Source organism: Podarcis liolepis (assembly GCF_965112155.1).
Source record: "Podarcis liolepis genome assembly, chromosome: 6".
NCBI lineage: Eukaryota > Metazoa > Chordata > Lepidosauria > Squamata > Lacertidae > Podarcis > Podarcis liolepis.
In genome coordinates, this window is record NC_139559.1 from 10,926,978 (window position 1) to 10,952,385 (window position 25,408).

General features: G+C 45.1%; 1 protein-coding gene across 2 annotated transcripts in view; it reads left to right on the plus strand.

The window, feature by feature from the left end:
- Positions 1-25,408, plus strand: part of LAMA5 (laminin subunit alpha 5) — a 191,357-nt gene that overhangs the window by 116,042 nt on the left and 49,907 nt on the right. For both annotated transcript variants that reach the window (XM_083507292.1, XM_083507293.1), the window contains 18 exons: positions 100-229; positions 5,788-5,930; positions 6,020-6,126; positions 6,269-6,422; positions 8,242-8,402; positions 10,082-10,190; positions 11,402-11,499; positions 13,186-13,387; positions 14,573-14,699; positions 15,594-15,733; positions 16,065-16,180; positions 17,383-17,594; positions 18,638-18,842; positions 20,417-20,561; positions 21,811-21,951; positions 23,135-23,296; positions 24,625-24,726; positions 24,826-24,909. In XM_083507292.1, coding sequence (XP_083363418.1) covers positions 100-229; positions 5,788-5,930; positions 6,020-6,126; positions 6,269-6,422; positions 8,242-8,402; positions 10,082-10,190; positions 11,402-11,499; positions 13,186-13,387; positions 14,573-14,699; positions 15,594-15,733; positions 16,065-16,180; positions 17,383-17,594; positions 18,638-18,842; positions 20,417-20,561; positions 21,811-21,951; positions 23,135-23,296; positions 24,625-24,726; positions 24,826-24,909 — 2,538 coding nt within the window. The remainder of the gene's footprint in view (positions 1-99; positions 230-5,787; positions 5,931-6,019; positions 6,127-6,268; positions 6,423-8,241; positions 8,403-10,081; positions 10,191-11,401; positions 11,500-13,185; positions 13,388-14,572; positions 14,700-15,593; positions 15,734-16,064; positions 16,181-17,382; positions 17,595-18,637; positions 18,843-20,416; positions 20,562-21,810; positions 21,952-23,134; positions 23,297-24,624; positions 24,727-24,825; positions 24,910-25,408) is intronic.

Sequence of the window (25,408 nt, forward strand, 5' to 3'; positions counted from 1 at the left end):
AGAGAGAGAGAGACAGAGAGAGACAGGCAGGGCAGGTAACAGACTCGCTGTCTGCCCTGCAATGATAATGTGCCCAATGTGCTTTTTCACCTTTTGCAGAACAAAGTCAAAGTCACAGTGCGGGTCAGAGAAGCGGAGATCTATCTCTTCCATGTCATCTTGAGATATATTAACTCAGGAAGTGCCACTGTGTACGGCAAAATTACAGCTTATCAGCCACGAAGGAGAGGTAAGGACCCCAGATTTCTCTTGTCCCCCAATTCCGTAATTGTTCTGTTGTCGCGGTTTCCATTCTCGAGCTTCTCTGTGTTGCTGATCAAATGAAGCATTTTATGAAGCAACCTATTTTCACATACTGTTCTAGAATTGAGGAGAAAGCCCAATAATTGTTACGCTTTGTATTCATACCTCTCCTCACTCAGGCTTTTGCTTAAGTGTGCCTTCAAACCAGTGAACATCCTCAGTGATTCAGTTTGTTTTGTTTTCTGCAAATGCTTATTGTATATAAAACTCTGATAATTGATCATTGTGACCGGGAAAATATGATGGGGCTAAACTGTTAAGTTGCATCTTGAGTCCCATTTTCTGAGCCCGTTGACCAGAGGATGTTAAAAGGGAATTTGTTTCTCTTTGGTGTTAAACAAGGCAAAGTAACATTTAGATGGCTTTGAAAGAGTGTTGGGCAAATTCGTGGAGGAAGAGAAAAGGTGTAAATGGCTACTGGCCATGATGGGTACGTGTTCTGTCTCCAATCAGAGGCAGCAATGCTTTTGAATACCAGTTGCTGGAAACCAATGGCAGGAAGAGTGCTGTTGTCTCAAGCACTGTTCTCTGGTTTCCCACAGACATCTGGTTGGCCACTGTGAGAACAGGATTCTGGACAAGATGGGCCATTAGCCTGATCCAGCAGGCTATTATTATTATGTTCTTATTTTTCTTCCAGCTCATTACAATCATCATTCACAGTGAATTGCATTCTGAAGAGGTGAAGTACAGTCATACCTTGGGTTACAGATGCTTCAGGTTGCGTTTTTTCGGGTTACGGACCCGCCGAAACCCGGAAGTACTGGAACGGGTTACTTCTGGGTTTCAGGGGTCGCGCATGCACAGAAGTACTAAACCGCTCTTTGTGCATGTGCAGAAGCACCGAATCGCAACCTTTGCGTACGCAGATGCGCCGCTGCGGGTAGCGAATACTGCAGGTTGCGAACGTGCCTCCCGCATGGATCATGTTCGGAAACCGAGCGTCTGCTGTATAGAGAGAAGACTTTAAAACAAATAAAATCGTCTATGGATTGTATTCAATGCTCACAGTAGACCCATCGAAATTAATAGGCATGGCTGACTTAGTTTTATCGATTTCAGTGGGTGTGGTCTGAGTAGAACTTAGTTGGCTGCAATCCTGATAAAACAAACAAGCTTAACTAGATCATATCCAGTACATCTGAAAGATAAGGAAAATATTGTTTGAATCCAGTGTGCTTTGATTGCAGTAGCAGTCAGGAAGGATTCCACTAGCAGCCCCACAGCTTGTAATAATGGGATGTAGTTTTAATTCTTTGCTGCTTTAGCCACACTGTAGCATATATATGCAAATGTGGAATGCAAGAAAGCTGGTCAATTTTATGTCTAGCCTGGTGTGTGGTAACTCTTCCAGTTCCTCAGCTCACTTTCAAATCCTCATTCATGCTGACAGCAGAATTAACTGCAGTTGCTACTGTAGTGGTAGCCTTGAAGTATTATGTTTGGGCAATGGAAGGCTTTTCTGAAAGGGGGGCGGGGAGGCAATTTTGTTAATCGAGTTCATTTTTAGCCATATAACTTCTACCTTCAGGGGTGCCGATTTTCACTTTTATTGATTCAGAAGGGAAGCAACTCTTATCTCAATAGGCAGCTGCAGTAGCTGATTTATTAAAAAGGAATTCACAATTTAGTCCGTGGAGCACTGCATTATAGCACTGTTGCTGGCAAAGTCGGCACAGAAGTGGCATTTCCAGGCACTGTTGGGAATGTTTTCACTGAACTTAAAATGACATTTTTATGTCATTAAAGAGGCGCTTTTTACATGCATTTATAAAACACAAGTTTATTTCATTAAAGAAATGCAGCTAATGTATTTCAATATGAAATTTATGATATTATTTCAGGAAACATACAAATTTAACAAATAAAACATACAAATAAGTTGAGGCCCCCCAGCCCCACCACAGCGCTTCTAGAATTGAGTTTGGCCATTCTCTTGAGCGCTCAGGGACAAGATGCACAAATCACCGGTGCTTCCTGTTCCTTCTGCGACGTCATCACATTGGAAATTGGAAATTGTGTTGGTTCCTGAAGTGCTGACAACTTGCTCATCTTCTGGACCTGGGTGGGGCAAATGTGAAGTTTACCTTTCGATATGATGCTATCTGAACAGGAAGCATGAGAAAGGTGTGTAACAGCAGTGATTTTGATCAGTAGTAGCTGGTCCAATTTCAGTTCGTCTTCAGCCAGCCACATAACACCTTCTTACTTACAACCAGCAAGGAGTGATACTGCCTCTCAGCTTCCTATGCCTTCGTCTCAGTGTGGCCCTTGCAGAACTCAGCAGGGAAGAAGATGGGATCTGCCTATCAATCGGCTGTAGCTCCAATTACTGTAGGGTCCCCCCGCCCTCTGCCCCACATGTCCCCAAAGGCACTAATCGCCACTGCTTTCTGATAGCACCCTCAGTCTGGTCTCCTTGCATGTGGTGGTCATTCTGACAAGGTATGAGAACTGGAATGTGAACACCTCTGGGGATCAGGTGATACACGTCTGTCGCAGATAGCTTCTGTACCTTGAAACAGCAAAGCGGGAGTTAGCTTTTATGATGGAAACGGAGAACATGTTATAAGATCTTCGGTGTTTTAGCTCTGCTGTGTTGACACACGTTTTGCCGCTGATTGTTTTATTTAGTTAGTTTTGCAGTTGGTTTCATTCCTTTTGATTTTTGGGGATTTTTTTTAAAACCTTTTATTGTTACCTGCCCAGGGGAGAATGTTAATTGGGCCATATGCTAATGATTTAAATACAATTTATCTCCATGTTTGCTGGCTGATTTGCTTTCCTTGTGGCCAGGTTGTGCAGTGTGATGTGTGTGATACACTCAGATGAAGTGGAGGATGAGTGCGTGCCCCACCCCCACCCCCAAAAGGGATCCTAACTTGATTAAAAAAATCTTTTGCTTCTTGGAAATAAATGGCTTTATTCTTAGGCTATCTGATATGATAAGGATTGTTTGTGCAAGAGACTTCACATAAAAGCATTGACTTTGCTAACAGGGCCACTTATTTCTGCAAACTTGATAATCCCTTAAATTTCCCTGAATATGTTTTCATTATTGACTGTTCTTTATTAATGATACTTTAAGGACAGCGTACAGATTGGCCTTTATCGTCTGTGCTCTTGCAGCAATCACTTCTGCTAGTATTCATTATAGGACTGCAATCATTGAGGAAAGTCAGTATCCCTTTACTCTTTTCTCCCCGTTTGCAAGATGAATATATACCACATCTCACTGACTGTTAAGGTTGCCCTACTTTGTGGGGGGGGAGAGAGAGAGATGGGGAGGAGATTGGACCTGGTTCTGAAGGGATACTATCTCTTATATAATATTTATTACTTTCCAACAATTTAAACATTACATAGAAAAAAATAAACAATACAATACAAAAACAATACCTAACACTAAACTAACAAAAACAATTTAAACTAAAAAAAACAAGACAAAAACAGTTTAAAAGACATCTAATAGTTTCAATATCTTATCTTTCTGAAGGGATACTATCTCTTGTTCCTGTTGTATGTCTCTCTGCAAATGTTTTGTTTGTTTGTTAGATTTATACAGCACAACCTTCAGCACAGCTGCTCTCAAGGCAGTTAGCAATAAGATGAAATAATACAATCAACTGGTTAAAAAATAAATAAAACGGGAAAAGAATATTGAAAACCATGCAGGCAAAACAATTGTGTGGGTCTTTCTAATGCAACCTGCGCCATGGCGTGTGCTCCCGTTGCCCTGTCCCAGATTCTGCCAACCTAGCATTTTGGAAGCATACCAGTGCAAGTAGGTAAATAGGTACCACTATGACGGGAGGGTAAACGGTGTTTTCATGCGCTCTGGCACTCGTCACTGTCCTCCGTGCACCAGAAGCAGTTTAGTCATGCTCGCCACATGACCCGGAAAGCTGTCTGTGGACAAATGCCGGCTCCCTTGGCCTGAAAAGTGAGATGTGCTGCACCCCACAGTCAAATTGGACTGGACTTAACTGTCCAGGGGTCCTTTACCTTTTACCTTTGCATCATTGGGAGAGTATGACCCATCCATCCAGCTTCTTTTATGTGTTGAAGGACAGCAGCAATATAAAACAATAACAAGTAAGGAGGCATCCAGGGTATAGTGAACATTAATTTTACTCATTTACAGTGGGTGCTCGGGTTGCGAACGTGATCCGTGCGGGATGCACGTTCACAACCCACAGCATTTGCATCCCGCAGGGGTGCGTCTGCACACGTGTGGGTTGCGATTCAGCGCTTATGCGCAAAGCACAATTTAGTGTTTCTGCGCATGCGCGGCTGCCAAAACCCAGAAGTAGCCCGTTCCGGTATTTCCGGGTTTTGGCGGGTCCGTAACCCTAAAAATGCAACCTGAAGCATCTGTAACCTGAGGTATGACTGTATTTTATATTCAGTTTATTTTGTTTTGAGTGAATGTTTTTCATCGGGGGCAGCTGTAGACATTGTTGCAAAGAATTCAGTTTTCAACAATGGATACAGAACACAGTTTTCAGCTAGAAATAACAGTGGGCTCCAAACAAGCTATGCATTCCAAGTACAGTGGTACCTCGGGTTAAGGACTTAATTAGTTCCGGAGGTTCGTACTTAACCTGAAACTGTTCTTAACCTGAAGCACCACTTTAGCTAATGGGGCCTCCTCCTGCTGCCACGCTGCCGGAGCACGATTTCTGTTCTCATCCTGAAGCAAAGTTCTTAACCTGAAGCACTATTTCTGGGTTAGCAGAGTCTGTAACCTGAAGCGTATGTAACCTGAAGCGTATGTAACCTGAAGTGTATGTAACCCGAGGTACCACTGTATACTTCGACTGGAAGCTTCCTCCTTTCTTTGCAAAGCTGAGACACCTGGATATTGCAAAGTTTGCAACATCAACCTGTTAATGGAATCTTTTGAGGGTGTGTCGAGACACAAGGTCTAGACCAGGGGTCAGCAAGGCTTACTGGGCATGGGCCGGATTACTCCCTCAGAGATCCTCCATGGGCCAGACCGGCGCACCGCCACGCCAGAAATAGCATTTGCACATATCTGCAGCACCAGAAATCGCTTCTGCGCATGCCCAGACGCCGAAAATCGCAACCATGGGCCTTAGGTTGCTGACCCCTGGTCTAGACAAATGCATGTGGAACATGGCAAGCTGCTCACCAGGTCCACATGGTCTCCTTTTCCACGAGGAAGATGAAACCACAGAGAATTAATTTGGAAACTCTTCCTCCGTTTGACTATGGTTGCATTTGTGGGCAGTCATTTAATTTTATCCTGATTCTAATTTTTAAGCTGTATTTTAATCAATTGATTGTGTTTTAATGTATTTGATATTTGATGTTAGCAGCCCTGAGCCCAGTCTTGGCTGGGGAGGGCAGGGTATAAATAAAAATTTACTTACTTTTGAAACTCCTCAGAACCACTCCAGAAATCTCGCACACCTTCTAGATGGAAATGAAAGCTGGTTTATTTTTTTTTCCTAATGGCAGATACGGAACAGACAAAGCAGATTGTATTTGTGCCCACAAAAGAGCCGGCTTTTGTCACCGTTCCTCAGAACAGCTTTGGGGAGCCGTTTGTGCTGAGCCCCAATGTGTGGTCTCTGGTCATTGAAGTTGAGGATGTACTACTGGTAAGGGTGGCCGTCCTTCCCTTTTCTCCCCATTGGGTCTGGACCGTGGCGAGAAGAACTAAGTCTTGCATTTCTACCCTTCATTCCAGGATTACATGGTCCTGTTGCCCAGTTCCTACTACGAGGCTCCTATATTGCAGCTCAGAGTCTCAGATCCTTGCACCTACGGCCCAGCTTCTGAACAAGTTGGTCAGAAGTAAGGCTTCCATTTTCATCTTTGCTATAGGATTAGATCGTACTGGAGCCGATTTCCTTGGCTCAGATTTCCAGTACTTCATTCTAGCAGACACCTTTATACTGAGAGAGAGAGAAAAAAAGCTATTTCTCTTCCTTTCTAGCTGCCTCCTGTATAAGTACGTGCCTGTGGAGCAGTTCCCCTTTGGGTCAGGAGACGATGCTATATGTAAGGTGGACAACAGCTTGCCGAGACCCTGCCCGAAAGTGCGGGTTTTGCCTACGTACCCTGAGATGGTGGAATGCAATGGAAGAGATGTAAGTGGTCCTGCTCACACTGATGCTATTCTAAAGGCAGCCCTGTTTGGGGAAGCTTTTAATGTTTAATAGGTTATTGTATTTTAGTGTTTTGTTGGAAGCCGCCCAGAGTGGCTGGGGAAACTCAGCCAGATGGGCAGGGTATAAATAATAAATTATTATTATTATTATTATTATTATTATTATTATTATGCACCAGTGAAAGCTTGTAGTGCTGCTCTCTAGCTAATAATAATAATAATAATAATAATAATAATAATAATAATAATAATTTATTTGTACCTTACCCATCTGGCTGGGTTTCCCTAGCCACTCTGGGTGGCTTCCAACAAAGATTAATTGTATTAATTAAGAAGCATTGCAATCTTCTCCAGGTAGCATGAATTTCTTTCTCCCCATTGGTCACCTCGCGTTAATATAAGCACTGTCCCTGATCCCTTTTGGGAAGTACTTTTAACTGGCCAGATCCATTGATGATACATAATGGCCACATGAAATTTCCATGTTGAGAGGCAGAACACCACTGAATTATGTGCAGCTGGGGAGCAACAGCAAAGGAGGGCTGTCTGCATCATCTCCTGCTTGGGGGCTTCCTGTTTGGGAATCTATAGATGCTGGACTTAGATGGACCCAACTGGATCCAATCCAGCAGGGCTCGTCTTAGGTTCTTGAGATGCGGGGAGGGTGCATCTGGGAGCCAGGGTGGTGTAGTGGTTAAGAGTGGTAGACTCGTAATCTGGTGAACCAGGTTCGCTTCCCCGCTCCTCCACATGCAGCTGCTGGGTGACCTTGGGCCAGTCACACTTCTCTGAAGTCTCTCAGCCCCACTCACCTCACAGAGTGTTTGTTATGGGGGAGGAAGGGAAAGGAGATGGTTAGCCACTTTGAGACTCCTTAGGGTAGGGATAAGGCAGGATATCAAATCCAAACTCATCTTCTTCTCTTAAGTTCAGAGTAATAGCCATAGTCCAGACACCCAAGAGGCAATTGTTAAACAACTATAGAATTCATAGATCATGAATTCTTTTTCTTGGCCTACAAACAGAAGAGTCGGATGCAGAAGGGTTGACTGCAATTCTGTTTGCAATTCTGTGGAATAAGTCCTGAGTGGGACTTAGCTTCCAAGTAACTAAAAATAGGATTGCACTGCTAGGCTGATTCTGATTTAATGTTTTCTTCTGCAGTGCTTTCCCCCAGAAAATGCAATGCTGGGGTTGAAAAACATGGCTTCTGGCTTCTATCGTGTTTCTGTCCCGTTACAACAAAAGATACACATATTTCAATTCTGGTTTAATTTCGTATATGTGTCTTAATGCACCATAATTCCCCCCAAAACATTTCCTGGAACATGGAAGATGACATGCCAAGAGTTGACTTGTATGAGATTTCATACAGTGGTGCCTCGCAAGACGAAATTAATCCATTCCGCGAATCTCTTCGTCTAGCGGTTTTTTCGTCTTACGAAGCAACCCTATTAGCGGATTAGCGCTATTAGCGGTTTAGCGGCTATTAAAGGCTTAGCGGCTAAAAGGCTATTAGCGGCTTAGCAGCTTAGAAAAAGGGGGGGAGTGAAAAAAATCGCAAGACTCACAAGACTTTCGTTTTGCAAAGCAAGCCCATAGGGAAATTCGTCTTGCGAAGCGCATCGAAAAACGGAAAACCCTTTCGTCTAGCGGGTTTTTCGTCTTGCGAGGCATTCATCTTGCGGGGCACCACTGTAGTGCGCTTGTTTCAAAGATAGATTTAGATTTATGTCAGGGCCTCCTGAGCCCCAGCATAATGTGCTTTTCTCCTAATATCTGCTTATTCTTGTGTGCAGGTGGAATTACAGCTGTCAATTGCCATACCCCAGCCAGGGAAGTATGCACTCCTGGTTGAATATGCCACTGAGGATACTCCACAAACAATCAATGTAGCAGTCAGCTCACCGCAGCTTGCCGTTCAGCAGGGCACTCTCCTTATATACACCTGCAAGTACAGGTATGCCCTCAAGATGCAAGACAGAGTGCGGACCTAACGGAGGAACAGACACTCCTCATTATGTTGCATAGTTTGTGACTAGAGCTTTCTTGCTATTTCCTTCTACTGTTCTTATTGTGGGGGTTGTCTCAGAATTAGCAGTTAGCCTTCTTGAGCTGTAAGCATCTGTTAAATTTCCTTGGTTATAACTGGGCCAAAACAAAGATCCGTCCCATGCAATTAACTTGCATTATCTCTTTCAAAGCAGCTGATTGAAGGAAGACCAAGAGAGAGATCAAGGCTATGTGGATCTTCAGCACGCTTCTAAAGTGTCTGCTGGAGACTTTGCAGGGAAATTAACAGGGATTTAGTAAAGAAGCCACAACAATAGAGAGCAGGACAATGCAGCCTATGGTTATTGCTTCAACTAGGGAGGGGAGGCAATGAGTTGATAGCCTGCCTGTCCTCTTACACAGTCTAATAAGTACCGTATTTTTCGCTACATAGGACGCACTTTTCCCCCTCCAAAAATGAAGGGGAAATGTGTGTGCGTCCTATGGAGCGAATGCAGGCTCCTTGGCTTCAGCGATAGCAACGCGAAGCCTCTAAAGCGCAGATGGAGCGCTCCCTCCGCGCTATGGAGGCTTCGCGTCGCTCTCCAGGCTTCAGGAATAGCCGCCTGAAGCCTTTGGAGCGCAGCGGGAACTCGCGCTGCACTCGGAAGGCTTCGGGTTCCTTTTGCTGAAGCCGGGAGGGCAGGACTCTCCTGGCTTCAGCAGAGAGGGAGAGCTGCGCAGCGCACCTTCAGCGAAGCGGGAGGAGAAATGGAAGGGGCTCCGTTTCTCCTGCCACTTCGCTGAAGGGGCGCTGAGCAGAGAGGGGGAGATTATTATTTTTCTTGTTCTCCCCCTCTAAAACAAGCTGCGTCTTATGGTTGGGTGCGTCCTATAGAGCGAAACATACGGTACTTCCTTCGAGGATATACAGCAGGGGTCAACAAACTTTTTCAGCAGAGGGCCGGTCCACTGTCCCTCAGACCGTGGGGGGGGCGGACTCAATTTTGGGGGGGGAAATTAATGAACGAATTCCTATGCCCCACAAATAACCCAGAGATGCATTTTAAATAAAAAACATACATTCTACTCATGTAAAAACACGCTGATTCCCCGACTGTCCGCGGGCCGGATTTAGAAGGCGATTGGGCCGGATCCGGCCCCCGGGCCTTAGGTTGCCTACCCATGATATACAGGATACAATTGTATTAAATAAGCTAGGACTGAATGGTTTGAAGTCAATTTGTGTTCCGTGCAGTTGTGTGAAAGGCACAGGCTGTTTCATCTCTGAGTATTGCATATACCAGTGCCAGAAACCTAGACCAAGAGTCCATGTTCTCAGAAGAAGGAGGGGTGAAATTGAAAATAGCATGAGCATCCTAAGCCTTGGTGCTCTATTTAAGCAACTAGACAGTATTTATATAAATGACAGATTTATGGCATTGTCTGGGAACTCCTTCGACTTCAGCCCGTGACCTTAACGATAGGAAACGAAGACCTGGATATCCTTGGGAAACACCCCGATGCTATTACTCAAAGAAAGCAATTCAAAGAGTTACAAGGGAAACCACCAAGGGGGTGGGGTGGGGAAGAGTACTTGGCAGGATAAGACTATCCTTGAGCTTGACCGCTGCTTTTGTCTTGCAGTTTCCTCTGCCGTGGGATAGTTTTAGATTCGCTAAATCGCTTGGCAGCTTTCGATCTGGCCACCAAAGCTACGATTCAGTTCTCTGCAGATCAGGCCCACTTTTTCTTGGTAAGCCTTTGAAACGAAGCATTGCCAGACTGTGGCAAAATGTCTGCAGGAAACCTGACAATTCGAAGGTGGGAGCAAGTGGAAGAGGAGGAATATTAGTGGCTGTGGGGTGGGGAAAGACTGGAGATGGGAAACCGACTTTGAACACTGAAATATACTCGGAGTTGAGTGTGGATTTCATGCTCTTTATTCAGCTCATAGTAGTGAGGAATGGAAGTTCCCCTGAAATGTCTGCTTTATATACATTATTTACACAACGGGCCCCACGAGATTGGCTAGTTCCAGGATTCTCCTGTAGGCCAATCAGGTTGTGGATTCACTTCCACCTGGAGTTGGATTGGGTGGCTCCTGCGGACCAATCAGACTGCTGCATTCTGGATCCTATTGTTCTAGGACCAATCAGACTGCTGCATTCTGGATCCTATTGTTCTAGGACCAATCAGACTGCTGCAATTTGGCTCCTATTCAACTCAGTACATAACAGACACAGTCTGAGCTAAGGAGTAGGAAGGCATGATGCAAGCTCTGAAAGAGATTTCTGCGTTTCTGTTCTCAGTTCAGTGACAGGAAAATGTTTCATTTGCTCTTGAGAAGCAGTCAAGATGAATAATGCTTTTTGCTTTGGCAAACTTGGTGGGTCTATCCCACTGTTAGTCTATGGCCTTAGTCTTCCCATTTCCCCCTTACTAGGAAGGGAATCTATTCATCCTGCCCTTATATTCCCATATCATAGGTAGCACCAGAATTATTTCAATTTAGTTTTTGGGAAATAATTATGGAGTTTGCATCAGAATTATCTAGATCTAGTTTCTGGAGGAATATGGAAGTTCACCACAATAAAAAGTCACTTCCTTGCCAAAGAAGCTTTTACTAGGAAATGCTGATGCAAACATCACAACATCTGGATGATATGAACCAGTAACCATTCTGGTAACATATCTTGTGAGGACACAGAGTAGACTGCAGCTGTTAGTTCTGGGACTAGATAAAATGAGAAACAGATTTTGTCTCATCACACAGACACCTGCTGCATTCCTCCATAGGTCTCTGCTTTGGATGTTTTGTTGTGTGAACAGCAAATGTGAGAGTTCTAAATTGTCCTACATAAAATGTTTCTAAAAGTAATATTTGCACAGACCTAGAAGCAAAAGCACGAGTGGTTCTCCTCCCCACCATGCCCAACCTTGTTTTCCCTTCTCTTCTGTCTTTAGCACAAAGTGTACCTCATCCCATATGAACAATTCACATTAGAGTTTGTGGAACCAAATATTCACTGCATCAGTGTCCATGGAGCATTCTCACCAAACAGGTAAAGGTCTTTAAAAAATGTATTATGCTTAAAACCAGAGCTTCCATTGGTCTCTCACCCAGGCAACTGACCAGGTCTAGTTTTCACAGTGCTACAGTGCACACCAAATGCTTCAAAAACCATTCACTAGATCCTGTTAATGGCTTAAAGAGTTCTCAAATGATTGAAGACGAACGTGCCCCAGAGTAACTGCCATGGCGCCTTGTGTTATGCCAGGTGTGGCAAATGTTTGGCCCTCCAGATGCTGCTGTGCTACAGCTCCCATCATCATCCCCGTCCACTGGCCATGCTTGCTAGGGCTGATGGAAATTGTAGTTCAGAAACATCTGGGGGTCCAGAGGTTCCCCACACTTGTGTTAGGCTTTATATGCCATCGTCTTATTTTAATGGGTTATGGGTGGTATTGTATTTTAATTAGTTAATAAGGTCAGCATGTATGGTGCTTTACAAGAGTTAACATAAAAGACAAGTGTGAAGGACAGGAGAAGAAGCAAGGGTAACCTTGAATGACTGGATCAGAGCAAGTGAAGTCACATTATGCTTCATTTCACTTGCAGGTAGTATCTTGCAAGACAGTGTAAAGAGTGCTTGAGCACCATTTAACTACTATCGGGGTCAGGTGTGGGTGTCCAGGATTCTCCACAGCTAATTCTCAAATTCCATTAGAGAGTCCACTTGGAATGATCTGTGGAATTTTGTATGTGTGATATTTGTATGCTTTGGTCTGAACATTGTCATCAGTAGCCCTTGGTATCTGTTGAATCTAGGTATCCCAGTGGGCAGCTGCAGTAGCTCATTTTTGCCAGGACCTGGAGACTATATAATATTGGGAAGGTAGCTAGTACTTGGCACAGGAGAGTAGGCACTTGAGGCTATGAAGGAGAAGAGGCACCACGTATTTCCCAAGGAAGTATGGAGAAAGGTCCATCTAAGTGAGCGTCCTGTTCCCTGTGATAGCTAATCAGATGTCTCTGGGAAGCCTCTGAGCAGAACTTGAACCCAACAACTGATTCCTGGTGACCTACTTCCTCTGAACTTGAATGGTTAATAGCCATTGCTAGACCTACCCTCCATAAATATGCTTAGTCCCTTGTAAATGTATATTCCCATTCAGAACTAGGAGGATACCCTATGATGGGGGATTCCTACCATGCAGATTCTTAAACCTTAGTTCTCTTGTTGTTTCTTCAGCCTAGTGGATGAAGCTCAACCAAAAGGATGCAGTATCAATTTACAGTTGAACTCCTCCCTTCCCCATCTCTTATCCAGACTAGGTGAAGCTTGACTAAGTTTTAGATTCTAGATTCAGGTAGGAAACCACGTTGGTCTGACACAGTTGGGGGGCGGGAATTTCTAGTAGCACCTTATGGACCAGCTAAGTTTGTTCTGGTATAAGCTTTCGTGCGCATGGTATCTGAAGAAGTGTGCATGCACACAAAAGCTTATACCAGAACAAACTTAGTTGATCTATAAGGTGCTACTAGATGAGTTTTAGATTGTATATAGGAGCCAGGAGAGAGATGCTGTCCCCTAATGCTGTCTAATAAAGTCTTCCTGTAATCCTGTACAAGGCATGCTTTGCATTATGGACATTTGAATTCCCTTCCTTGCTGTGTTCCCATGGGAATATTTGCCTTTTGTTTGACTCCAGAGCCCATAAAATTCTTCTTCTTTTCTCCTCCAAAGTAGTTCCTGTGTCCCATCAAGGTATCAGAAGATTTCGCAGTCCGTTGTCTTGGAGGAAGGACAGTTACTACCAGTCGCTCCAGGCTTCCCCCTGATCCATGCCTTTAGTGTCCCCCCAGTGGCTATTCCGCCTGCAGCTCCACTTCAGCCTCCAACCTTATTAGACTCCTCTGCAGAGCTCATCCTGCTAAAGGCTCCCCAGGTAAGTGGGATGAAGAGGAAATTAGAAACTAGCATTTGTTGAGATCAGGCCCAATTGCCTTCAGGATCTGGCCTGCGGACTGTCCGTGGATCGGCGTGGGGATCTGTTTGTTTGGGCTGCACCATTTCCCCCCTGCGCCATTCCATTCCCACACACACACACACACACACACACACCGCAGCAGTGCCTCCTCCCGGCTTCTGCCCGCCCTCCCTAGAGGAGGAAGGGGGCTGGGCTGGGCTGGCTGAGCACCATTTTAAGCAGCCCCTCTCTGGGGCCAGCCCTTTCGCGCTGTTCATCTTCCCTCCGCTGCTGCCGCCACCTCCCTGGTGCTCCTGTGGGCCAGAGAGCAGAGCGGACAAGCTCACTCTGCCTACTCACAAGAAGTGTCGTCGATGGTGGTGGTGGCAGCAGCCCCAGGGAAGACATTGTGAGCTAGACATTATGGGAGGTATCCAGTGCTCCTGTTCTGGAGTATTATCTTCCCCTTCTTCCATGCATGCTGAGCATCCTCAGAATCAACTCTGGATGGTTCAGGGACCCTCCAGAGAATATTTTGGGGGCATGCTGGGAGAGGAGAGGGAATGAAAGTGCCATTGCACCAGTGGAACTTGGCCGGTGCTGCTTTAGAGACAACACAAAATCCATAGTGTAAGTGTGGTTGTTTCTTTAATGCGAAAGGAAATGCTGCCCTAGGACTCCTGTGCAGTGTGTCAGGAAGTCCATATGTGAAGGAGGTTTTGGTTCTGATGTTTGTTTGTGGGCATCACCCTCTTCTTCTAATTGAAGTGGGCTGCAGCAGGTGGGCAGAGAAGCAGCAGCCAATGAGAAGAGGGGAGTTTTCAAGCTGGCACTCCAACTATCAAAGGTTTCCACTTCCAGGGTGTGGTGTGGCATCACAACAGAGATTACGGAGGTGGGCACAGAAATGTTGGCAGTGCCTCAGATGTAACAGGAGAGTATTTCACAGCATGTGCCCCTGCTGACTTCGCAGTCTTTTATTGTGGAGGGACCTTTATAGGGAAAATAAATACCAGCAGAAATTCTTATATCCCAGTCTTTTCCTTTGGAGTGGCTGGTTCTGACGTAAGCGGGACCGAAGTCGCAGACGCATCCTGAAATTAAAAAATCAGTGATACAAGGAAACAATAGTGTTTAGGATTCTGCCCCTGTGCTTTCTTGTAGACAACTATTGTGTTGAATGGCCACATCCAAAGTCTGGGGCGTTATGCCTTCATCCTGCACTGTTACCAGCCCAGTCACCCAACTTTTCCGGTGGAAGTGTTGATCAACGGTGGACGTATTTGGCAGGGTAAGTGATCCTCCGGTTTGTGTTGGGGCTTGTAGGGCTGCAAGCTAAGCAGTATTAATAGTAAATTAAGGGTGGGGTTCAATGAATGAGTCCCATCAGCGGAAGTCTGTGCAATGGGGCTTTAGGGAAGTTTTTTAATGTTTGATTGTTTATTGTGCTGCTAATTCTGTTGGGAGCCGCCCAGAGTGGCTGGGAAGGCCCAGCTAGATGTGTGGGGCATAAATAAATTATTATTATTATTATTATTATTATTATTTCCACCCCCTGCACGCTCCCCCCACAAAAAACTTGTCTTAGGGGGTGGTCTGGAGAATCCCCAGAACTGTATGCGGGGGTGGGGGGGGAGAAAGTGGGGGTTGTTCTGTCTGGCAAGCTGAAATTCTTGCCCTGCTGGGACGATGGGCATAGCATAATGTTGACTTCCTCCCGAAGAGTGTTTTGCATATAAGCTAGCCAGACTCTAGGAGAATGCTTCCTACAGTGTCAGCTGCAAAAAGGAGCCCTACAACACCTTAAAAGACTGAACAGAGTTATTGTGGCAGAAGGTTTCATAGACTAGAGCCAACAGCATAGGAGCTGCCCTTAAATATATAATAATAATAGTCATTATAGCACCAGCTCTTCCATTTTCTGCTCAGGTTCCGCTAGGACTTCCTTCTGCAACCTGGTACCCTTCCAAGTGTTTTGGACTACAACTCCCATCAGCCCCAGCCAGCATAGCTCAGAGATAATAGGAGTTGTAGTCCAAAAGTTCTAGACAGTAATAAATTGGGAGAGACTATTGTAGAACATTAAGCTTGTGTGAGATGACTGCTGTCAAAGGAGAATACTTCCAAGGTATGAAAGCAGAATCTGATGACCTTAAAGTGACGTGTACTCTCTGGCTTTTTCCAGGACAGGCTAACGCTACTTTCTGCCCACATGGATATGGTTGCCGGAATCTGGTAGTTTCAGAAAACCAAATTGTTTTGGACATTACGGATAATGACTTGAGTGTGGTCATTCGTGTGCCAGAGAATAGGTACCTTTGGCTGGTATGTTCCTATCTTAATTTGTGTGTGTGTGTGTGTGTGTGTGTGTGTGTGTGTGTGAGAGAGAGAGAGAGAGAGAGAGAGAGAGAGAGAGAGAGAGAGAGGTCTGCAAGAATGACTGCAATAACTAATGGGGAATTCTAAAATATGTTCTCTCCCACTTATAGAACAGCATTTCTCTGTATGAGGTGAAGGGGGTATCCATTATGCTAGCCCTTCTACCTTGTAAAGGCAGGGAATATGTGATCTTCTTTTGTGGTGTAACAAGGGTCATCTGACTCATCCGCCTCCCCAGTTTGTTCCCAGTTTGTTTATTTGCTGTTTGATCTTTTAGGATTATATCCTCGTGGTTCCTGAAGACAGTTATGGTTCCAGCTACCTTTCAGAAGAACCATTAGACAAGTCCTATGATTTCATCAGCAACTGTGGAGTCAACAGCTTTTATATCAAGTGAGATACAAAAAATGGGTGCCACTTTGCAAAACCATAATAATAAAGTAAAAATAATTTATTATTTTTACCCTACCCATCTGGCTCGGTTTCCCCAGACACTCTAAAATCTAAACCCTCTACTGTGCTTTGGGTAACTTGACAAATACATCCAGGATTTCATCTTTAACATCAATTCCCATTGTTGATGTGAAATTTATCATCCTCATCATCATCACCACTACCATCATTTTATTTGTATACCGGCTTTCCACAGCCAAAACCACCGTCAAGTGGTTTACAATATGAAAAGGTTCATAGAATTACAGAAATAGCAAAGTAGTCGTAAACAATAAACAACACACATCAAAAGTGCACAGCCGTAATTGAACAAATTCCACATCGATAATACAATCCGAAATAAAGATACAAAAAATTAACAGCAACAACCCCCCATAAATAATACCTCAGCCCAGTGGTTTTCAACCAGTGGGCCCTGGCACCCTGGGATGCCTTGAATGATGGTCAGGGGTGCCACAGGCAACACTGGCCTCTGTCCCTCTTTCCTTACCTCCCTCCCCGGATGCCCTCTCACATCTCTGCCTCCCAAAGGCTTGAACAGCTGTTTTTGCAGCAGCCCTGGCTATAAGCTCCCCAGGCAAATAGTGCCTCTGGGGCTGGCCAGGGGGTGCTTACCAGGCCCCTGTGGGGAGTGTGAGGAAGCACCTCTCTTTGTGGTTGGTCGGGGGCAGCTCAGAGACCAGGGATGGTAACAGCAGCTGCCCAGAGAACTCCCAAGGAGAGAGCAGAGGAGAGGCTATTCTTTTCAGCAGCCTCAACTTTTGTAGCTGGAGTCAGTCAGGAATCCACCCTCCTATGCCAGGTGGGAAAAGCCCTGCAGTGCAGCAAGCAGGTCTTCCGGGTTTCACACCCAAGGTGGCTTCCCTTAATTTCCAGTTTCACCAGTCATCCTTGGAGTCAGTGCTTGTGTGCATTTTGCATGTATACAATATAGCTGCCCAGATGTAGAATCTGTTAATTGGTCCATAATCAGCAGCTCGGTGTCCTCAGGCTCAGAGTTTGCGTCTTGCTGCTTCTAGCCCCCAGATTTGGAAAGAGAAGTTGCGGAATGGGGCAGGCTACAAATCATAATTCATGAATTAAATGTGTGGACTGTGTACTCCTGTGAGACTCAGTGCAGCAATTTCTCCCTCTCTCTGCAGCCCTGCAACATCCTCCAAGTTCTGCCAGGATTCTGCCATATCTATCTCTCTTTTTTACAACAACGGGGCCCAGCCTTGCCACTGCCACGAGGCAGGAGCCATCCGGAGCCAGTGTGAGCCGTTTGGTGGCCAGTGCGCTTGCAAGTCAAATGTCATCGGGCGAGAGTGTTCCCGCTGTGCTACAGGCTATTGGGGTTTCCCCAGCTGCAGACGTGAGTCTCTTGAGAGATGCTGTGCCATTCAGAGCTGATATGTACAGCATGCCAGGTCTGACTAGCATGCCGTTAAGTTTCGCTTTCCAGACTAATCTACCCAGAAGCTGCTGGGTACCTGTATCAATATTATGTGAATGGAATAGTGGGCTACGGGTTTTCTTGCATCCTTATGTTTCAGTGGCAGCCTGGGAACCTGTTTTGAACGCAATGCTTTCCTTCCATAGAACTATTTTGGAATTATATCCATGGACGACACTACATCAGAATGAAAAAATGGATGCAAAATTTTCCAGAAGGAGGCATGAGTGGGGAATGGTCAGAATTAGTAACCAGCTCACAAATGCTTCAGGCAAAATACACATGGCTATAGAATTCCAGCATAGCATATATGTATATTCAAGCATGGAGATTAATTGCAAGCCTATCCCCTGGCAGAGTAACTTTACAACAGAGCCTGCAAATATTCAGTTGCCCATTTCATGCATTGTGCTTCTGAGCAGTCCAGATTGTGGAAAAGGAACTTCGCTCATAAGTCCCTGGCCATCCGTGGTCAATCTTTGTACACAGAAATAGAAGTCTCTTCCAGATGCCTTCCCTTGTTCAGCAGTGTTCCAAGCTGTTGCTCTCTGGCTGCTACCAGAAGAGACATTCGGCCTCACTTGCCAGAGAACAAGAGAAGCAAGATGCTTCTTACCATTCACAGCCCCAATGGATCCTGCTAGTTAGCTGAGATGGTCTTTTATATACAGAATAAATTAGCACAGCAGCTGTTGTTTCCTCAGCTCTGTTTCTACTTTAGATTTAATGGCTGAAAAATACGCACACGTGCTTCTAATTTCCTACAGAGTGCCTGTCAAGAATTTATGAACAAGGCCTGTGTGGGCAAGTGGAATCTTGTGCTACTAAACTTATTTATTGGCATGTAATTGGAAGTGTCTTGCAGATTCAGATACATTCCAGTATTCACTAGATAGATAGATATTCTGGGCTCTCTGTGTGTGTGTGTGTTGTGATATGCACCTGCCTGCTTTCACTTGCAGCCTGCAACTGTGGAAGTCGCCTGTGTGACGAACTGACGGGGCAGTGCATCTGTCCACCACGCACCATCAAACCCGAGTGTATCGTCTGCGAGCCCCAGACCTTTGGCTGTCACCCACTGGTTGGCTGTGAGGACTGCAATTGTTCTAGTCCCGGGACCCAGGATATGGCAGAGCCAGGATGTAACATAGACAGTGGACAGTGCAGGTGGGTAATTATGGATGCTACTTCCATACATAATTGGGCGCCAGCTGCAGTGGCATCCGAATATCTTTCTGCGCTGCTTCGCTTTATAAATGAAACTCATCTGGACAGTTGATGCTTTCGGCCAACTCTGGTTTTGGCCGGTCCCCAAAGTCGAGCTGTGTGAGAATGTGAACTCTGAGCAAGGCCACATTTTGGTGGCCTCTTTCTCCCCGCCAGGGTCTCAACAGGACTTGTGCTTGTATATCATTGGTGGGTGTGTTTGGCTACACTATCTTTGAGGCTTTCTGTCTCCCCAACACATTGGGGGACATTGCCTGTGGTCCTCTATCTTCCTTGAGTGCTTACGTTTCATGGTGTTTTATATTTTGCTGGAAGCTGCCAAGAGTGGCTTGGGCAACCCATTCAGATGGGCAGCGAATAAATAACAAAGTTGTTGTTGTTTTCTGATATCTCTGAGCCCCATACTAGTCAGACCTCGAGTGTATTTCAAGCATTTCATTTTGGAAAGGTTGATTGATTTGTCTACTTGATTATCCCTTTGATCTGTCTCAAAAGCCCTGAGTCATCTCTGCATTCAGCACAGTCCTTTGTCTCCCAAAACAGCAGCCACTCATTGTGTATTGGCTGCAGCATTTATTTCCTCTATTTTCTGAATTCAGGAATACTGTTGTCCTTTTACAGGGGGGAGCAAAACAAACCATTGCTAGCTGGAGGTTCATTACATTAGCTCAGTTAGCAGAACTTCACTAGGAGGCTGCCTGGCTGTGCTGGAAGGGCAAATAAAAATAAATATTTTAGGATCAAAAACAACAAAACTCATTCTGGATCTTTATGGAATTTTGTAAATTAATGTAGAACTAGTATGATGCACAGGGCAGGAGTCAAAGAGAAAAAGTTCCCCTTCCAAGTGTGAAGGCTTTGAATCCTTCCTTGTTCTATTCTAGGAAGGGTACTGCTAGCTATCGTAGCTAAATAGAACTTACACCTTCAGAGAGAGTGTACCAGATGCTGGGGACAAACAGTAAACAGCTTGCCTTCGTATCCTGCTTATGGGCTTCCCAGAAGCATCTGCTTGACCTTTATTCAAAACAAAATGCTGATTTAGACGGAGCCTCAACCTGATCCTGCAAAGCTGTTCTTGTGTTTTCCTGTGTATGCTGCTGTTTGTTTCAAAGTGCAGGAGTCAAGAGATAAGGCTCTTGAGCGCCAGAAGTCTCATTTGTCTTGTCTGTCCCTAGAGGTGCTATATAATTGAGAGATGCAGCACAGGAGATTTGTAAGCCTTGCAAAAAACAGGGCTTCAAATCACTTGAGTCACTTGATCCTTCCCCAATCTTGTGCCCTCCAGATGTTGGGCTCAACCCCCATCATCCTGGCCCTTTTGGGGCCATCCTGGCTGGGGATAATGGGAGGTGGTCCCCCAAACCTTTGAAAGGGGCAGCAGGTTAGAGAAGGCTGAACTGACTCAACTGGTTCAAAGTCCCATATCCGCAGGGCTTATAAAGGCTCAGTTGGTTCATCCTGAGTTAGAAGCTGGAAGGAAAGCAAACGAATATGAAACTTGTCCCTTCCAGATGCAAACCAAACATAGTAGGACGTCAGTGTGATCTCTGCGCTCCAGGCTACTATGGCTACCCAAACTGTAGGAGCTGCAACTGCCACCAAGCAGGGACAAAAGCAAGTGTGTGCGATCCAGTCACTGGGCAGTGCCACTGCAAGGTAAGTCTGGTATTCTGGTGTTTGCTTGCCTCTTGGAAGTGGGCTTTTGGGTAAAAAGCTGCTGAAGGGGCCGGCATCAAAATGCAAGAGGCAACCTGTCGGTGCTTCCAATGCCCAGCGCTATAAAGCACAGTAAGATTCTCAGCAAGGTTAATCATGCCTTGTCTGCCACCACTTAGCTGTTCCCTTACAAACGACGGGGCTTTGCATCAAGTGCAGGGATTGTATCTTACTGGCTTGTGTGAATGAATGGGTGCCAACCAGCACAACTCCACTGGAACAAGCAGTGCTGGAAAGCAGTGAGTGGGAAGAACAATGCTATTGAGGCACCATGCTCCGTCACGGAATGTGATTTCGCCTGGAGTCTCCTGGAGGTTTGATTTATATCACAGTGGGATGAAAATTGTATGCCTGAGGCACATCCTTATTAGAACAAATCTGCAGGGCTACTTTGCAAACAGGCAAACTCACACCCACCTATGCTTGAGGACGACAGTGGGAAAACACACCTCCGGTTCCCTCCACTCCCCGGCCACACACACGCCATGGGGCAAACTTACAGTTTAGTTAGGAGTTGGTAGTCAGAAACAAAGTTTGTGGAAAGCCTTCCCAACCAGCCCCATGCAAACTGGTTGTAGGGTAGGCAAGCCCTTAAAAAGCGTGCAAGAAGCATTTTAGGGCTGTAAAGAGTGATGGTGATTGATACACAAAACAACGTAGCCCCTCTTTTTGTCACGGGCATGCCCTAATTCCATCTACATGTGATTAAAAAGTCCAGGATGGTGTTGCAGTGCTGCCCTCCTGGCAGCAGTGTCACTGGGAGGGTCTGGGGCAGCAGGCAAGGTTGGGGCAGTGTGGGTGCACCAGCAGAGTCAATCCTGTGCTCCCATTGATGAGCCTGTGCAGCCCTGACTTTGCCCCCACTGCTGTGCTCCTACACTATCTTGGTAAGCGGTGTTAACTCTCACTTGCGAGGGTGGCAGCGCAGCACTGGGCCAGCCGGTTTTGAAAAGGGTTGCATTTTCTTTTCTATATGAAGATTTTGCAGTCAGGTGAACGACGGCACTGCAGAAGACTGCCGCTTTTTCCTGTATGCCTGTGGCTGTGTCTCATCATGAACAGCGATTTTTGTGCTCCTCGGATAGAAGAACCCCGGGCTCTTCTTTTTCCTGTTTTCCTACATCTTGGCCAGCAGGCCAGTGAACAAATGTGAACACGTCCTTTTTTCATTTGTTTTGAACCTTTACAGGAGAATGTGGAAGGTGCAAGGTGTGACCAGTGCCACCTGGGGACGTTCTCTCTGGATGCCAGCAACCCAAAAGGCTGCACCAGCTGCTTCTGCTTTGGGGCGACAGATCGCTGTCACAGCGCTGAGAAGTACCGTGTAGAGGTGAATATGTGGACTGAGACTTTGGAGGGTGGCACCTGTAGCTGATGCTGAGGAAGGTAGTGGGATGGCATCTCAGCACCAGCAGTGACCTGAATGGGCAGAGTTTGATACCAAGTTATAAGAACATATGAAGAACTCTGCTGGGTCAGGTCAAAGTTCTGTCTAGTCCAACATCCTGTTTCCAACAGTGGCCAGTCAAGCTACCTTTCGGAAGTCCAGAAGCAGGACATTAGGGTGACAGCTCTCTCTCTCTCATTTCCAATACAGTGGTACCTCAGGATGCGAACTAGATCCGTTCCGGAGCCCCGTTCGCATCCTGAACAGAACGTAAGACATGACAACGCATCTGCATGTGCGCAGGCCGCGTTTTGCCACTTCCGCACATGCATGTGACGTCATTTTGACCATCTGCGCATGCGCGAGTGGCGAAACCCGGAAGTAATGCACTCTACTACTTCCGGGTCACTGTGGAGCGCAACCCGGAAGAATGATAAAAGAAGATGATAAAAGAATCCTCTTCTAGTTCTTCATTGCCAACCTGTTATGCATTCTGAGAAACATAATGCCATCCTGTTTCAGATAAATTGTTGGTCGCAGCAGTAACATTACTTGACAACATTGCAGAGACCAGCTGCAAGTGCACAATTTAGTCTGATTTTTTTTAAGTGTTTAAAGTATATGGGCAAGCTTGCAGGCCTGCATTTTCTGATGATGTTGTTGTTTAGTCGTTTAGTCATGTCCGACTCTTCGTGACCCCATGGACCAGAGCACGTCAGGCACTCCTGTCTTCCACTGCCTCCTGCACTTTGGTCGAAATCATATTCGTAGCTTCAAGAACACTGTCCAACCATCTCATCCTCTGTCGTCCCCTTCTCCTTGTGCCCTCCATCTTTCCCAACATCAGGGTCTTTTCCAGGGAGTCTTCTCTTCTCATGAGGTGGCCAAAGTACTGGAGCCTCAGCTTCACGATCTGTCCTTCCAGTGAGCACTCAGGGCTGATTTCCTTCAGAATGGATAGGTTTGATCTTCTTGCAGTCCATGGGACTCTCAAGAGTCTCCTCCAGCACCTTAATTCAGAAGCATTAATTCTTTGGCGATCAGCCTTCTTTATGGTCCAGCTCTCACTTTCATACATCATTACTGGGAAAAGCATTTCAGATACTTTTCTTTACCTGCCTCTTAGTTTATGGACATGAGTGGGTGGAGTTTGCTCAGCGGAGACCGCCAGGAAGTCCCCACCTTGGTCAGCTTGGAAAATGAGATTGTTCGTGCTGATCTCCGGAATTTCCCAGAGGCCTTTCAGGAGCTTCACTGGCATGCTCCCAGCTCCTACCTTGGAGACCAGGTGAGTGACACCAACGCTGGCTGGAGGCAGTCTCCTCTGGTCCTTTTTGAATGTGCTGGGTATTTATTTATTTTTTAATTACGCTAATGTCCAGAAGCCAAATTCTTTTTGTGTGTGTGTGCCATATTCCTTACTTATTTATTAAATTTTTACTTTTCAATTACACAGGTGGTTTTTTTACAGGCATAACAAACCACATAACTTCACGATAAAAAAATGTATATTTTGACTTCTCCCCTTTTTGCAGTTTCTTTTGTTTCTTTTATACTTCATCTCCTAATTTATTCCATTTATTATTCAGAGGCCAAATTCTGATGTCTAAGGCAGATTTTGGGCTCTTGTGTACCATACATTTTAGCTGCTCATTTGTACCATATGTTGACAAATGTTGGGAAACTCCAGTCAAGTTCTAGACAACCCGGAGGGACTAGAAAATGTTAAATATTGAGGAACATAAGGATCCATATTTCAGAGCGTTGTTGCATTTCTGTTGATTATCATGGAATTTTATATTTAGGAGTTTTCAACTTGAATGAATGTGAATCTGGAAGACTAATCATATTATGAAAGGTTTAGTTCCCCCCCACTTAAACAGTTGCCACCTAGTTGTTCAGAACAATGTGTTGCTGTCCTCACCATCCACTAGGAGACAAGCTGTTTATAAGAAGAAAGACTTTAGGCAGTTACATTCAAAGCAAAAAAGAGACAGCCAACACTAGAGCAAAAACAACAACAAAACCACCTGTTTTTGAAGGAGAGAAAGAAGGTCACTAGCGTCATAACTTTTCCATCTTCCGGCATCATAACTTTTATATGCCTGTTGTCTTTGTCCATGGAGTTTTCTTGGTAGGGATACTGGAGTGACTTGCCAGTTCCTGCTCCAGGTGGATCACGTTTAGTCAAAACTCTCCACTATGACCTGTCCATCTTGGGTGGCCCTGCATGGCATAGCTCATAGCGTCTCTGAGTTATTCAAGCCCCTTCGCCACGGCAAGGCAGTGATCCATGAAGGAGAATTTTGAATATAGCTAGTGAAAATCCTCCCATCTCCGTGTCACTCCCTTATGGCACTGAGTTGTATTCCCTTCACCCCCTAGTCGTTTAACTATGCTTGTATTGCTGCCTTTAAAAAATACTGGGGGGCGGGGGAATCAAATGTCTAATTCAAACTAATACATTTTAAGTACTCCAAATAAGCAAATTTGCACGAAGACAATTTTAAGCTCAAATTAACTTTAGCTTGGATTCTTGAATTTTGGAGTTGGAGGAGGGGTATTTTTAAAAATCTAATTAATGTAGCACCATTTTGTGATTTGTGTCAACTGCAGGTTTCCTCCTATGGTGGGTTTTTGCGCTACGAGCTGCACTCCGACACCCAAAGGGGCGACGTGTTCATACCGATCGAGTCCCGGCCTGATGTTATTCTCAAGGTATGGCTCAAGTTGCTCTTTCTCCTTGGACCAAACAATGCTCCATCAGCAAATGCTTCTCTTTGATGATTTATGTCTCTTTGTTTCTTCCTTTCCTAGGGAAACCAGATGAGCATTATGTTTCTTGAGAGCAACTACCCTGTCCCTGGGGACATCTATGAAGGGCAGCTCCAACTTTTGGAGGTCAGTTCAGATGCAGGAGTTTTGTAGCTGTTGGAGTGAGAGGGAGAGTCTCTAATAATAATAATAATAATAATAATAATAATAATAATAATAATAATAATAATAATAATAATAATAATAATAGAGCTCTGGTCACTGCAGAGTGATGGAGACTCTGTCCAGTGTGTCTTTTGGGGATTCGCTGTTGTATCATTGGCCTTAGAATCTAGAAGTGTTTAAGTGTTTATAACTTGAATAAATTCCACAACTGCAGGAATGGGATGATTGTTTTGGTATGGGCTTGTAAAAAGCCTATTTTTCACATGCGGTATGTGGGTCTAATGAGAAAGGTTCTCTGTGAACTAATTGCCACACAGTTACCCATTTCAATTTTGATTGCTCAGATGGATAATAAGCTTGTTGGCCTTCTCTAAGAAAAAAGCAAAAGTGTTTGCAGATGGCAAAGCACTGCAAAATGTAACTGTTCAGACAAAAGGTAGTGATTTTCTATTTTGGGTGT